Source organism: Alexandromys fortis, unplaced genomic scaffold (genome assembly GCF_014885135.2).
Source record: "Alexandromys fortis isolate MF-2015 unplaced genomic scaffold, M_Fortis_MF-2015_v1.1 scaffold_324, whole genome shotgun sequence".
NCBI lineage: Eukaryota > Metazoa > Chordata > Mammalia > Rodentia > Cricetidae > Alexandromys > Alexandromys fortis.
In genome coordinates, this window is record NW_026068221.1 from 736,259 (window position 1) to 753,139 (window position 16,881).

General features: G+C 41.9%; 1 protein-coding gene across 2 annotated transcripts in view; it reads right to left on the reverse strand.

Annotated features, from left to right (window-relative positions):
• Positions 1 to 7,727: 7,727 nt before the first annotated feature.
• LOC126493549 (nuclear RNA export factor 2-like) overlaps positions 7,728 to 16,881 on the reverse strand; it is a 23,497-nt gene continuing 14,343 nt past the window's right edge. Inside the window, exons 22-23 of one of the 2 annotated variants that reach the window (XM_050130562.1) lie at positions 8,012 to 8,072; positions 7,728 to 7,890 (exon numbers count right to left, since the gene is read on the reverse strand). In XM_050130562.1, the coding sequence (XP_049986519.1) occupies positions 7,855 to 7,890; positions 8,012 to 8,072 (97 nt within the window). In that variant the 3' untranslated portion in view covers positions 7,728 to 7,854. The other variant, XM_050130561.1, reaches the window with a different exon arrangement.

Below are 16,881 nucleotides of genomic sequence, written 5' to 3' on the forward strand. Positions count from 1 at the left end.
TTTTTTTTTTTTTTTTTTTGAGAGGCATGTCATCATTTTAATGATATAGATCTTTGGTGTCTCCCTCATTAGCAGTAGACTAACTCCTCTCCTCCCTCCACAATGTTTCTATGATGAGTGACAAACAGAAAGGAAATCACATTTTCATACTAAAAACAAAATGATCAGAGCCTTGATTTCTCCACTACAACTACATGCAGAGTTCAGGATTCCGCATGCACCACCTCGAATCACAGACCAACACCTCACATTCTGACCTGGAATCTCTCCCTCCAGCCCTGGGCTGGCTTTGGCCTGGGCTTAGGTAATAATGATACCTATAGGTGCTGCATGGAGGGCTTTGGGGAGAGGGGGGAGCTTGGTGGACAAACTGGGGGTGGACTAGCCTACACCCCCCACACTCCTGAGAGCCTGTCCACCACCATGCATTGGCTCCATCCTGTGTCAGACAAGCAGTCTGCTTCCTTCACCCCGCTTGTAGTATAGGAAGTCCCCTACATGGAAGCTGGGGCCAACTTTTTTGTCTTTGTGGGCTGAGAAGACAAAGAGGCTGGAACCCTAGAAGGTTTAGAGTCAGAGGCAATTGGGGGTATGGGGTAGGCTGCTCCTCTGCTCCTGGTGGTTCTGCCCGTAGGAGTCTGCAGGGAAGACTCCCACTCTTCTGCCCTGGATGGTATAGTCTAGATCTGGAAGAATTCATTCTTCTGGGGCTCCTGCCCAGGGTTGAGTCCCCTAGGCCAGTGACCCTAGGAGAAAGGGGCTTCTTCATTCATACCAGGCCCAGCAGTGTGGTTCTTCTGGGCTCTAGATCCTGGAGGACTCTATTCCCCAGGCCAGTCTTGCGCTTTGGACTGCCCCTTCTCCACTGGCTCCACGCCCCACCCTCTCATTCCTCCTGTTCCCCAATGCAGGCATAAGCTCTTCTGTGTGTTCAGTTCCCAGCCAGCTCTGAGGTCCAGCTTCTATTCAGCAGCCTGAGGGGAGGCACCAGTGCCTGTTTTGGACTTTACCGGTTCTGTGGCTCCCCACTAGGGCCTGCAGCTTCCCCCTTGCTCTTGCCATCACCCTCAGGAAGGTGACTGTTCTTGGTTACATCGGGGCCTGCTTTCTTATGGAAGCTGGAACCACCAGCCCAGCGATGGCACCACCCACAGTGGGCTGGACCCTCCATCATCAATCGCTAATTAAGAAAATGTCTTACACTGGGATCTCATAGAGGCATTTCCTCAACTGAGGTTCCTCCTTGATGACTATAGCTTGTGTCAAGTTGACACAAAACTATCCAGTAGTGTGTGTGTCTGTCTTTCTGTGTGTCTGTGTAGTATGCATGTGTGTGTAATCGCCCGTGTGTGCTTGTGCAGTCCAGAGGAAGGTATCAGGTGTATTGCCCTCCACTTCATTCTCTTGAGAAGGGATCTCATCACTGAACTGGAGCTGCTTTTCTGATTGACTGGTGAGCAGAAACCCATAGCAATCCTCTTGCCTCCAATTCTTCAGCCAGTACTGGGGTTATAAACAAGCATAGCTACACCCAGTACTTTCTATGTGGGTGCTGGAGCTTTGATCTCAGATCCTCATGCCTGCAAAGCAATGTTTTTACCCATTGAACTATCTTCCCAGCCCTATGTTGTTTGTTTGTTTTTATTTTGTTTGTTTTGCTTTGACAACTGTTGCTGACGATTTGGATTTTCACTCGTGTTTCTTTCAAGAATAATATTAAAATTAACATTATTACAGATGAGTCCACATAATCAACATGGTATATGCTCTTAAGTTTCTTGCTATGCCAATTGTCACTGAAAAATTAGGAATTTAAGCATCATCACATGGTGTTTTGGTCGGGATTTTCCAGAGCAGAAAACCAATAAGAAGTACATGTGTGTGCATTCATACAACTGTCTATTTTAAGGAATCTGCTTAGACAATAGAACCTCATCAAAATCTCTAGGGAAGGCTGACTGGGCAAAGATCCAACTCAGAACAGCAGCTGCAGTCTGAAGGCAACCTGCTGGCAGAATTATTTTCTTAACAGAGGTCAGCCAATCTTTTCCTCCCTGACAGCCTTTAATTGGTGGATTGGCTCACCTATATCATCAAGGCTGATATACTTAACTAAGGCCTAGTGATTTAAATGCTAATCTCATTTGAAAATACCCTTGGAGAAATATTTTAAGTGTTTGGTCAAATATCTTATTACTGTATCGCCACCCAATTTGGCATAAAAAACCATCAGGTTTAGATCTCATTACAAATGTAGATTTAAAAAAATGCCACTCCCCTTCCAAACCACAGGAATCACGTGTTCTTACCACATGACCACATTTTTTTGACATAGGTTAAGATGCTAAGAAGCCCTGGACATTTTCTCTCCACTTCACTTTTTTTTTTGGGGGGGGTCCATTATACACTTTGCCTGTGTTTGCCCCTTCCCAACAGCTCCATGTTTAACAGGAACATTTTTTTTTAACTTCAGTAGCATCACTGAGTCTCAGTGAGTATGGGGAATTTAAGAAGTAAACACACATTCATCTCTCTAATAAGATACTAATAATATCTAATAATAATACTGGGTAGTGGATTTGGGGTAGCATTCTCACCCATTGACTAATTGTGCCTCTTTTTCACTCTGCCATATGAAATGGATTTGCTGCGGATCCCTGGCAGCTTGCTGTGGAAAGCAGCTAGTCCCAGGAAGGGACTGCCCATGAGGTGGCTGGTCCCAAGCAAACCTTGTGGATGGATGGCTGGTTCCTGGAGGCAGACAGTGTGTCCTGGGATGGTGCAAGTCCCTGGCTGTGGGCAGCGGGAGCAGCCGGTCCTAGGCAGGGGCTGTGCATGAGGCCACGCTGGCAGGTCTCCAAAGGTGGCTGGTCCCCTTCCAGGCAGGGACCACACACGAGACCACGAGACCACGAGACCACGCGGCAGGTCTCCAAGTGGTGGTGGTGGGTGGGCAAGAGAGATATCGATAGGCACACCATACAGAGTGGAGTTGGACATTTATTTAGGGGTTATGGAAGGGAAGGGAGAAGGGCAGAAAGGGGGAGGGGAAAGAGAGAGAGGGAGAGAGAGACACACAGAGAGAGAGAGAGAGAGAGAGAGAGAGAGAGAGAGAGAGAGAGAGAGAGAGAGAGAGTAAGAGAAAGAGAGCCAGAGCCAGAAAAAAGAGAAGAGAGAGACAGAAGTGGGGGAAGGGGAGAAGTGGGGAGAGAGGCAGAAGTTGCCTCTCTGAGAGGAAGATAGAAAATAGAGAGGGCTCAGGCCGGAAGCTGAAGATCAGCCTGCCTCAGCTTATGGGGGAGGGAGTGGGCATGGATTGTTTCTTAAAGAGCCAGAACAATCATAACACCATATTTTGTAGTTGGATCAGCTATTCATAGGCCATGGGGGGGGTCCTTCATGACCTCTTGTAGAAGGAAGCTACGGGCTGCGTTCCTGGCGCCCGGCCACCCAGCTCTGCATGGCTAGCTTTACCTGAAATAATTACACTGAAACTGTATTCTTTTAAACACTGCCTGGCCCATTAGTTCCAACCTCTTATTGGCTAATTCTCACATCTTGCCTTAACCCATATTTAATAATCTGTGTAGCACCACAAGGGTGTGGCTTACCAGGAAAGGTCTTAATCTGCGTCTGTGTCGGCTGGGAGAATCATGGCGACTGACTGACTCGGCTTCTTTCTCCCAGCATTCTGTTCTGTCTACTCCGCCTACCTAATTTTCTGTCCTATTAAAGGCCAAGCAGTTTTATCTATTAATTAACCAATGAAACAACATATAGAAAGATGACCCTCCTCCATCAGCCTCTCACTCCAGAAAGGGGTTAGGTTACTGTGGGTCTTTGGGGAAGGACACTGGAGTATAATGACAGGAGTTCTTCCTAGGCCCCCGGATGTCAGAGCCACTGCAGGGTGGCTGTGAAGAGTCATGATTATTGTTTGACAGGAGCACACTCTTGTCAAGGACTCCAGTGCTTTAGACCCATGGGAGTGGAGAACACTATTCCAGGTGAGGCTCAGAGGGATGGCAAAGCCTTCATCTGGTCTGAGTGTGGCTGTTGATAGTGTATGCAGAAAATGTCCACTGTAGCTTTCTTCCCCCGATACTTACAGCCTGGACTGTTAACTTGTAGAATGTTCCTAGAGAATTTAGCTAGTCCTGACTCCTTGTTCAATTGTATACAATAACTCTCCATCCTTATTTATCTCTGACTGCCTGTTAAATTATATATAATACACACACTGAAATTCCAGAGTTCTGAGTATTCTCTATCAGTGGATATCAGTCCAGCCAATCACAGCTTTTCTATGTCCATAGCTATCCTTGCTTCATTCCCTCACTGCCTCTAGTATGGGATCCAAGCTGTGTAAGGACACAGAATGCAGATGTTCACTAACCATCTGTTCCTCCCCTTTCCTTAAGGAATCTGGGGAGTGGGAAAGGTCACAGCAGCCACTGAATTGGATCCAGGTCCTTGTGGAACTTCTGGTGGCCTTTGTAGATCCCTGCAGAACCCCTTACTAAAGAAGAGGAAGGCCTTATTGGAATAGTCAGTTTGTCCTCAAAATCAAACAGGAGTTATAGGAGTGGAAAGGAGGAAGAGGACAGGGAGTCCAGCCTCATTAGAGGGAGGAACCGGGACTTCCAGGGAAACAGGTAGGACCTGGAGGCAACTGACTGGACATTCCAGGGTCTCCAGCCTTCTAGACAGGACTGCAGGAAAATTATGAATATGCTTTGTTGTGATGGTGAGGGGCTTCAGGGAATCACTGTGAGATCAAAAGCCTTTCTAAATCTAAATCTAAGACCCACTTGGCTGCCAGTGCACCCTCCTAAGCTTGCATGGTTGGTTACATTTTGGGTGGAAGTTGGACTACTGAGGACAGATATAGCAGTTTTCTTGTTTAAGAGTTGACAGTATCAAACATTCCATGGTTTATGTTTGAAGTTTGTGCTCTTGGACGTGGTTGCCGAGTGGACAAAGTGCACATCCAGCCCATTGGCTTTGTACAGAGCAGGGCTTACCATCACAAGGGTCAGGGTATGGAGGTAAATTCTGTGATCATTGTGGGAATGATCCATTAAAGCCTTCTATGAAATCAAATAAGACAAATGGACTCCATATTTGCAAAGACAGCAATTGTGTAGTACTGAGCGGGGCATAAGCATATATATATAATATATACATATATATATATATATATTCTGCAGGAATCTACAAAGGTCACCAGAAGTTCCACAAGAACCTGGATCCAATTCAGTGGCTGCTGTGACCTTTCCCATTCCCCGGATTCCTTAAGGAAAGGGGAGGAACAGATGGTTAGTGAACATCTGCATTGTGTCCTTACACAGCTTGGATCCCAGATTGGGATCCACTGGTGGAGAGCTGACTCAACATTTAAGAGCACTGGATGCTCTTCCAGAAGACCTGGGTTTAATTCCCAGTACCATGTGGTAGGTCACAACCATGCACTAGTCTAGTCCCAAGATATCCTTTGCCCTCTTCTGGCTTCTTTGGGCATTGCACATATGTGGTACATGGGCTTACATGTAGGCAAAATAACCATACTCATAACACAAAAATAAAAGAAAAACAGTATATAGAAATACCTGGTGTACCCCCATCCCACCATCTGCCTTCCTAGGAAAGCATGCATGTTATGTCATTAAACACTTCCAAGCAAGAACTTCTCCTAAGGGAATATTTGCAGATCTCTCTTCCTCCCTCCCTCCCTCCCTCCCTCCCTCCCTCCCTCCCTCCCTCCCTCCCTCTGAGAGGGAGAGAGAGAGAGAGAGAGAGAGAGAGAGAGAGAGAGAGAGAGAGAGAGAGAACCCACGAAGCAATGAAACTGTGGGAACTGATGGAAAGGTGAGGGGAACTGATTAGGTCATGCCATGAATTCCACGGTCACTGTTCAGAAAGGGACATCAAGCAGCTCAGAGACCCTGAAGTAAGTTCGATGATGTGATCACTCCATCTCCTGTAGGATTATTTCTATTTCTTACAAGGAGACTAACAAATGTGCAATGGGATTCTGGTTCCTATGGCTGAGAACTGGGTTACAGAAACTTGTGTCTGACCACTGAGTTCTTCCATGTAAGAACAAAGTCGATGCAATTAAAAACTATCCCCTCAGTTCATATTTTCTAGAAATCCATGCTCTGTCACATAACTATGTAAATTCACATGAAACTGAAAAGTGTTAACTAGCAGGCAATTATAGTAAGCACAATAAAGTACCAGCATACTTGTACAAATTGTCAGTGTGTAGGGCTGCATCTGTCATAATTTGCAGACTTGTAACTGGAAAACTCTGTACCTCTATTAATTGAATTTCAAAAAGTGCCTGTTTATTGCTTAAAGCACAAGCATTACAGAAATGTTGGAAATCCATGAGACAGGCAACACATTTTGCAGAATTCTCATTTTTAACACCTGCCTAGAATTTACCTAGAGGCAGTTTCTAATTGCCCCCCCCCCCTTTGTGAATGGTCTCACAGAACTGTTGAAAAAGTGAGGCTATGTGCCCTACTATTTGGTAGTGAAAAACCAATGTCTGAAGGCCCTCTCAAGAACATGGACATGGAGCACCCTATATCTTCCTTCTGAGCAATGCTTCTAAAGACAGGCCGACATTCCTGGTCTCCAGCAGGGGTTGATTTTTATAACACTCTTTCTATGGCTCCTTCCAGAATGCAAGGAAGCAGAAAGACAAGAAGGAAACATGGAGAGAGCTGTGAAAAGACCCACTTGTCACCCACCTGCATATAAATCAAAACTTACGATGGTGCAGTGGAACAGGCTTTTTTGGACCGCCAACTTCCAAATCATGACACGAAGACTTATTATTAGTTATGAATGCTCGGTCTTATGCTTGTGCCACTACCTCTTTTAGCTTACTTTAACCTCTTTCACGTCATCTATGTTTTGCCTCAGCGCTTTTTACCTTTCTTTCACTCTGTATGTCCTACTCCATGTCTGGTTGGCTGGCAGCTGACTGGCTGGCTGACCCAAGATGTCTCTTATTTCTCCCTCCTCTCCTTCTTTCTTCCTTCCTCCTACTTATTCTCTCTGCCTGCCAACCCCAGCTATCCCTCTACTGCCTAGCTATTGGCCATTCAGCTTATTAGACCAATCAAGCACCTAAGGCAGGCAAAGCAACTCATCTTTAGATCATTAAATGCAGTATAAATATAAATATAACAATCTTTGCTTTGTTAAACACATGCAGCATAAACAAATGCAACAATTATTTGCTTAGCTAAAAGGATATCCCCTAACAGTGAGACCATGAAAACATTCAAATGTCCGTAAAGGAAATGTAAACTACGTACCCTCTTACCAACTTTCCCTCCTACACAGCCTCACTAGCCTGGAGGCAACCCTTTGAAACCCTGGTCACACATGATGCTTCTACAGGCCTCCAAGTAGAGCTTGTGACAGAGACCGTGGACTCCAGAGCTGAATCACCGCAAGTAATATGTACCCTTTGCATGCAGATTTATTCACAAATTATCCACTGAGGCAATCCTTATGGATCTGTTTAGGGCCAGCCAGAGGTGAAAATAGTAGAAGTTTGGGAACAAAGGTCCATTGAGTCCTGGCACCTCTGGCTCTTGGCTAAGGCAAGAGAAAAGCAATTCAGGATACATTGTGAAAAGCAAAGTAATTCTTTATTATGAAAACAAAAGGACAACTTCAGAGAAAAATATAGAAAGTGCCCCTGGAGGTGATTGTGTTACCTGGCCCTCATGGGAAATTTGGATTTTTGGTCAGGTATGGGGAAAGCATTAATAACAAACAAATACTGTGGATGAGGTAGAACACAATATCCACGGGAGTTCCTCAGGACATTTATTCGAAGAATTCCTTTGGAATTTTGCTCTCATTCTGTAGGGAAAGAGTAAGAATTTCAGAGGATCCCTGAATTTGATCTCCAGGCTACCTAGACTCCATCTTGCTGAAGGCAAAGAGACATCCATCTTTTACCCACTTGATGCCCAGTCCTAACCTGGAGCATAGTGAAGATCTCAGCAGCTTTGGCATAGTCCCACCCATTGTCCTCAAGGCACCTGGAGTGACAGAAATAAGATGATCAGCTCAATAGATTCAGAAAGTGCCTTTGACAAAATCCAACACTACTTCCTGAGAAATGCCCTATGCAAAGTAGAAATCAAGGGAATATATATTAGCGCAGAAAAGACTTTAAATAATAACCTTCTAGCCAACATTATACTATACATCTCTTTTCAATACAGTGTTTGAAATCTTACTTAAAATGGTAAAAAAAAAGAGGTAAAGGGGATACAATTAGGAAAGAAAAAAGGGAAAGTGTCTTCTTATTTTTAGATGACACGATTCTATACTTAAGGATATACCTTAATTATTCAACTGCAACCTTATTTTAGAATTAATACTTTCAGCAAAGAGGTGAGATACCAAACCAACATTCTTAGTCTTTCAACATACCAATGACAAACAAACTGATAAAGAAATTATGGAAATAATTCCATTGACAATTGCTTAAAAAAAAACAAACTTGGAATGTACCTAATTAAGGAAGTGAAATACCTGTACAATGAAAACAAAAACACTACAGAAAAAAAGAGGAAGAAATTAAAAACGATGTATAGACCCCCTATACTTATAAAAATAGTATTGTAAAATATCTATTCTACAAAACAATCTACCAATTCAATACAATCCTGCTAAAACTCGCAACTCTATTATTTACAGAAATAGGAAAGGCAATCCAAAAATTCATATGGAAACACAAAAGCCTCTGCATAGCTAAAGCAATTCTGACAATAAGAATACTGTTAGAGGTATTACCACACTTGACGTTAAGTTATAGTAAAACAATCATAGGAATAAAAACATCAGGGTATTGACACAGATATAAACCATGCAACTATAGTCACCTGATTTTTACTAAAGCTAAAAAAATATAGATAGAGAAGAGAAAACTTTCTTCAACAAATGATCAAAATCCAGAAAATCTGCATATCCATCTGTAGGAGAATAGAACCAGATTCTTCTCTCTCGCTCTGCATAAAAGCAACTCCAAAGGGTCTTGACATATAACCTAAAATCCTGTACCTTCTAGAAGAAAAATCATCAGTATACTACAGGGTATAGGTATGGACATAAGGACTCCTGAATGTGACTCCAGCAGCTCACCATCAATTAACAAATGGAACTTCATAAAACTAAGTTTCTGTAGAGAAAGAAAACTGCCAAATGAGTGAAGAGGCAGCCTATAGAAAAGGAGAAAAGGCCGGGCGGTGGTGGCGCACGCCTTTAATCCCAGCACTCGGGAGGCAGAGGCAGGCGGATCTCTGTGAGTTCGAGACCAGCCTGGTCTACAAGAGCTAGTTCCAGGACAGGCACCAAAAACCACAGAGAAACCCTGTGTCGAAAAAAAAAAAAAAAAGAAAAGGAGAAAAGATTTGTTAGCTATGTATCTGATAAAGGATTAGTAACAAAAATGAAACTATAAATTCTGTATGTTCCTGCTATACTACCCCTAAGCATAACAAAGAACTCTATGCCCTACAACAGAGATGCCTGTAATTCCATGTTCATAAGAGCTCTCTTCACTAGCTAGGCAATAGAACCATCCCGGATGTGTCCATTTACTGATAATGAAAATGTGGTACATATGTACAGTGGTATTTGGATGTAGAAGATGGTTGTGACCCAAGCCCAGAAAGACAAATTCTGTATGTTTTCTTTCCTAGGTTTGAATTTAGATTTCTGTACTTAACTTTGAGTGCCTATAGAAAGCAGAAAGACAAAAGAAGAGCCGTGCAGGGACACAAAATGTGGAGATAGCAAAACACATATGAGGGTAGAAGGGAATGCTGGCTATGAAAAGCTTAAATGGGGTTGGGGTTGGCTATGGGGAAAATACAGGTAGAAAGTTAATGAAAAGTAATGATACAAGGAAAACACATAGCAATCTAATATTTTATAAACTAAAAATACAATTTAAAATGTTTTTAAATGTTTTATATTGACATATTATGTATAGGAGTATTTTGCCTGCATGTATGCATGCATATTATGAACATGCCTCATGCCTAAGGAGTCCAGAAGAGGGCATCTTATTCCCTGGATTAGAGTTACAGAGAGTCATGAAGCACCATGTGTGAAGGGCTCTAGCAGGCCCAAGCATGGCAAACACAGTGCCACCAAGTTTTGCCTTTTGTTTTTCTCCTTAGTGAACTGTTAGATTGCATTCCTAAAGCTAGCCACCAAGGTCTATTCCCTTATTTGGCCCATAACTCATTCCCAAGACTGATCACCAAGGTCCAACTATCAAAACATCAATGTTCAGCAATCAAAACTTATTATTTTGATTAACCTAATTAAAACACCCAATCAGAACTTACCAACACGTTTTAGCTCATTCTAAAACTAACCTCCAGCTTTTCCTCTTAAAATGAACACCTGCTGCTGTTTCTCTGCCCAATTCAGGTTCAGCCACCTTGTCTATTGGCCTTGCTTAACAAAGGATCTCTTTGCATTTGGTTTGCATTTGGGTGTGTGATCTGTGTCTAATTGGGGTCCTGGGGGAAGCACACCACAGTATTCAGGTCCCTTCAATGTGGGTGTCGGAAACCAAATCTAGGTTCTCTGGATGAGGATTTCAACATACAAGTACTCTTAATTGCTCATTCCTTCTCTAGCCCCTAATTTTAAATTTAAGCTACAACACAAATCATAACTAGTGGGTATGAAGACACACTTCATGGATAGTGTTGTTCCTATGAGATTTTGGAGGAAAGCTCATTAAGACACAGAATGTTAAAAGGGAAGCAAAAATTGAGATGTTTTAAGAGAAGAAGACCTTGTGGACCCCACCACCACATGTTAACATGTGTATTGTCCTTGTTCAGCTCAGGTTTAGGCAGTCATGTTGGTGCAACTTTATGGGTGTAGCTTCTGACATTCCTGATAGAATCTCACACAACAAACTCCCCATGCTGTTGTCTCTTAAAATCTTTCTGCCCCCTCTTCTGCAATGGATGATCTCTGGGCCTTATGTGCATGCAACTAAGGAATTCTGAGAAATGGAGAAATAATCTTCTCCAGGGAAAAGCATACCAATTGGTTATGCAATACCAAACTGTCAACCTCAGGTAAATAAACATTTAAATAACATTACACAGAATGAGCAGGTTGTATTTATGTATTTAGGAATGAACACACACACACATGTGCACGCGTGCACACATACACACACACACACACAAACAGCGACAATTAATGAAAAAGAAGCTAGATTCACCAGGCCCCTTCTTTCCCAAACATTAGGGACTGCTAAGAGACACTCGCAGACCAGCTGAGATGCCTAGAAGACACAGTCGAGCTGAATAGCCTGGAAGAAGGAGAGTTGAGCCAAGCTTCCTAGAAGCAGCTCATAATTACAAAGGACACTCTTTACCCTCTTGAGTTGCTTACAGATTGTGCAGTGCTGCTATGGGTTTTGGTGATGCAGCTGTCTTTGAGTCTTTTATGCCAAGAAAGCCCTCACCCATATTCCTGTTTAAGTAATGCCAATAAAACTCACTGTTTTACCAGGTTGGACTTTGGTGGTATCAGTCCTTTGGTCTGTCATCAATTCCCTGTCTGGGTAAGCAGACAGTTGTTTACAGCTCCTCAGGAATAGTGCCACACAACAGGTAGCTCCTCCCTGAAGTCATATAGGCTTTTAAATTAAAAACCCTGGTGCACAAGACCTCCTATAAGTTGTTCATCATAATAATCTTAATAGCACCCAAAAGAATAAGACAGAATAAGACTACCTAACGACATTCTGCTATGCTCATAGATCAATGTTGTGTTCAGCTATCATCAGAGAAGACTCATACACTAGAAGAAATAATTACAGAGATCCACACATGGACAATGTGGAGAGTAAGAGACCCTGGGGAACAGCCATCCCTGAATAGGAGATATCCATTAAATTCCTCCTCCAGGGGCTCAGGGATCCCCATGGAAGAGGAAGTGGAAAGATTGTGAGAGCCAGAGGGGATGGAAGACACCCAGGAAACCATGCCTTCTAAACACAGCAGGACCAATACACATATGAACTCACATTGACTGGCAGTACACACAGGGCCTGCACAGGTCCAGACCTGATGAAGTCCCAGGTGCAAAGAGGGGACGTGGGCACAAGCCTGCATCCCTAACCCAGAAGCTATTTCCAATTGATAATCACTAGCAAATGGAAAATTAGTTTTCTCCAAAGGATATATAACCATTTTAAAGGCCAGGCCTTGTGCCCAGCATTAGGTAACTAACAAAAAGCAAACTCAGTGGCATTCTGGGAGTTTTTTTTTTTTTGTCTGATTAGACTTTGTTAGGGTCTCTGAGTGTTTTCCTTGCTTTTTTATAAATTTTACAGGTCATTTGCATATATATATATATATATATATATATATTGCATATTGTGACTTCCAGTTTTGTGTTCTTGCAGGATTTCTGTGTGTGTCTGCATCTGTATGCGTTTCTTGTGTTTTTTCAAACTTTAGCTCTTTTTTCTGTTGTTTTGTCCTATGCTGTTTTTTCTTTTCCTTATCATTATTAATATTACTTATTTAGATGTCTATTTATATTCTAAGGTGAGAGAGACAGAAATGGTGTGTACTTGAGTGTTTAGGAGAAGTGGGGAGAATATGGAAAGAGTTAGGGAAACCTTGATCAGAAGAACAGATTATATTCTGTAAAAAATACATTTTCAGTAAAAAAAAAAAAAGAAGAATACAGGCTCCCACCATTGCCCTTGGTTGCTCACTGTAACCAGATGGTAAGGACTTCCTGCTGAAAGCACCACATGCTTTGGTTATTGTAACATGAGGTTTTGCTTGTTGGGGTTTCTGCCCTGCCCAGTTCCCACAGCTGACAAGTCCCAAAGAAATCACACAGAGTCTATATTAATGATAAACTGATTGGCCCATTAGCTCAGGCTTCTTATTAGCTCTTGTAGCTTATATTAACCCATTATTCTTATCTATGTTAGCCACATGGCTCAGTAACTTTTTCAGCAGGGTAGCTCACATACTTCTTCTTCAGTGGTCTGGGCAGGACTTCGGGAAGAGCTTCCTTCTTCCTAGAATACCCCTGTTCTCATTGCCCCACCTCTACTTCCTGTCTGGTTTTCCCGCCTATACTTCCTGCCTGGCTATTGGCCAATAAGCGTTTATTTAAAATATAATTGACAGAATATAGATGATTGTCCTGCACCACTTCCCCCTCTTTTTTTTTTAACAAAGGAAAATATGTGACATACAGATTATTAGAAATGGGTTGAATCAAGCTGTGAGAGTTAGCGAATAAGAGGCTAGAGTTTATGGGCAAGCAGTAATTTAATTAGTATAATTTCTCTGTGATTATTTCGGGTGTAAGCTAGCAGGGCAGGACATAACGAAGGGGCCCCACATTCCTCACAAGAGTTTAGTGCCTCAACGTGATCGACTGACTGCACATAAAATCTGAGTGAGCATCAAAAAGAATACAGAGTTTAACAGAGTTTTGCTGTTTGCTGGCAGTGTGCCACAGAAAGGTTTTCCTGACTCAGCAGCCGTACCAAAAAAAAAAAAAAAACAAAAAACAAAAGCTGTGCCATGCGGATTTAAAATGGGGCTTCCTGGAATGTGCTGCCAGCATGAACTCTGTCTATGAAGCATTTCAATGGCTTTTATGGGACTGGGTACTCTGCAACCATGCTAATGACTCAGCGCTCCCTGCCTAGGCAGGCAGCTGAATCAGGTCTACTGGGTGTGCACAAGCAGGAGAACTTGGTGGATTTCTGCCACCATACACAAAAATGTTTCCAGGCTGCACAGTTCTCTGAGTGGCAGATTTGGTTGTAACTCAAATAGAAAGTGTTTATGTGTTGCACGCTAATTGTCCAGGTTGGACTGCTGAGCGCAGCTCCTGCCTGGCAGCCCCAGAACTAACACTGGTGGTACTTCCACCATTTTAAAATTGGAGAGAGGCAGAGCCAACATCCAGAGCAGCTGCAACCAAGCTACTTATCATTTTAAAAACTCTTCAAGACAGTAGAGAATTACAGATTCACAATAAGACAGATTCAGACATAAAAGACCTCTAAATGGGTCACAATGTTGGATAAATATACAGAGGCTTGGGAGAGAGAAGAAAAGGAGTATAGAGAGTCATAAAATAAAGTTAATACTTTAAAAAAATGGTAAAGTTTTTAAAGAGACAGGAAGTAAAAATATTGATAGATTAAAAAGATTAAAGAAAAACAAGCCACATAAAAATGGAAAATTCACAGAGTCTGGATTATGTATTTTATTGTTTTTTTTTTAATTTTTTGACTGTAAAGGAGTTAAGTACAGAGAGACATCTCATTTTATGGGCTGCCAAGCTAAACCAGCATGTATATTATAAAGATATCTTGACTTCAGAATTTGGGTCTAAGGATATAGTGCTTTGGAAAAGAGGTTCTTCTTTTGTTTTCACAGAGGATGAGACCCTGTGGATTCCTTCTAGACCAATATGGTATGATAGACCACACCTGATGGAGGAAGGTCATTCCCACAACACACACCTTCCTGAAAGGTTGCCATAAACACCCTCAAAAACTTACTTTGCTCAACTGCCGACTGAGAAGAACCTAGCATAAAGGATACACGAAGAAAGACCTGATTAACAGTGCCCCCATACAACACGAAGCAGTTTGGAGAGAAAAAACTATGCCCATATTCCCAAATGTTCTTTTATATTTAAAGGGGGATATATATATATATATATATATGAATAATTTGCACTGGTATGGATTTTACTTTATTGATATAAATTTAAGGTCATTCTTGCTTTATGTATATTTCTGCTCTTGATTAAGGTATTGTGATTGTGTAGCTTATTTAAAAATGTGATGTATAATTAGAAAATATAGGTTGTTAATGGATAATCATTGAAAATAGTCAAGCTTGTAGTCATGTTAGATTTTCTAGATATATAGAGATGTATTTCAGTTAGTTAGGCATTCTTCGTATTTTTCAAAGACTACAGAATATGGTATTTAAAATGTTTCAATAACTTAGGGCTTTTCATGACAAATAGACATGTCTGCTCCTGGCACACCAATCTACTTCAAGAGGAAGATGGGCATCAAAGAGGCTCCTTATGGTGTTCATTAGCCATTTGGGCAAGAAACTGCTCTTGCCTGGACTGATGCATAAACTGGACAGGAAGAACCCACAGAGAGATGACTGCTGAACTTGCCTAAAGGTGAGATGATCCTGATTCATAAAAGAGTCTATGAGACATCCTTCAGGATACAGAAGAAAGTGACTGAACTGTCTTTGCAATTTCCTGAAAAGTCTGCTGGATACTATGGGCCTGGATGCTCCAATGGTACAGAAGAACTTTGGGTGACTGTCCAGGCAGTGAGATGTCTCTGTCATTTCTAGAATTTTGGAAGTTGCTTACTTCTAGTTCACATAGATAATATTATATCCTTCTGAAGTCTTTGATAGAGTTGAAGAATAGATAGTTATAGTTTTCCATTTTTATGATAAAAGATAAAATAGATCTAAATATTGTAACTGTAATTCTTGCTTGATAACTGTCTTGTTATATAATTTTACTATGTTAAAGTTAAAGCCTTCCTTTTTGTTTACACAGAAAAAGGGGAAATAGTGTAGGAGGTTCTTCTGTCTATCTGTCTATGCATTGCTTTTATTGAGTGAATAAAGAAACTGCCTTGGCCTTTCTATAGGGCAGCACTTAGGTAGGCGGGGAGTCAGAACTGAATTCTGCGAGGAAGAAAGAGAGTCAGAGAGAGAGAGAGCAACCATGAAGCTGCCAGGTCAGACATGCTGAATCTTTCCGGGTAAGCCACAACCTCGTGGTAACATACAAATTATTAGAAATGGGTTGAATCAAGATGTGAGTGTTAGCTAACAAGAGGCTAGAGCTTATGGGCCAAGAAGTAATTTAATTAATACAATTTCTGTGTGATTATTTCGGGTGTAAGCTAGCCAGGCGGGATGGAATGAAGGGGCCCTATGCTCCTCACAAAAGGTTATAAGACACAGGGAATTGAAGATGCATTGCAACTGGCAGTTCCCTCCCTGCTGGCTGCCATTCCTAACTGCCAGAAGGTGCAAGGTAGATTGCTGGAGAAGAAAACTGACCAATGGTCTCATCTAGCTGTAGACCATATGTCCTACAATATCAGCCTTCTGGATAGGATATTGCCCTCCATGCAACAGTGGCACGGCTATTTTGGGGATGAACAACTGTTCTGTGATTGGACTTGAAGTATACTTCATGTGAGGGAACACATATCTGATACTATAAACCTAGTCAAAGTTTATGGTTGAAGGCCCAAGGGGAGAATACAGTACTGTTAATTTCTTTACATGTTATCCAGCTACTTTTTAAGCATTTTTAAATACTAATTGACTAATATGTCTCTCAGGCTGGGGCAAAAGGTAATGGTTTAGACTTCTATCTGATTAAAATGATAACGAGAGACTGATGAGCACCCAACCTTAAACAGGGCCTAAATCAACTCTCTGACCCCTTAACAGAAAGTTTAAGAATGAAAGGATGAAAAAAAAGTATCTTGAACTATTGTGTTCTGGATAGTTGTATGTCAACTTGCCACAAGCTAAAGTCATTTGAGAGGAGGGAATCTCAATTAAGAAAACATCTCCACAGCCAGGCGGTAGTAGCATATGCCTTTAATCCCAGCACTTGGGAGGCAGAGACAGGTGGATCTCTGCGAGTTCGAGACCAGCCTGGTCTATGAGAACTAGTTCCAGGACGGCTCCAAAGCAACACTGAGAAACCCTGTCTTGAAAAACCAAAAAAAAAAAAAAAAAAAAAAAAAAAAAA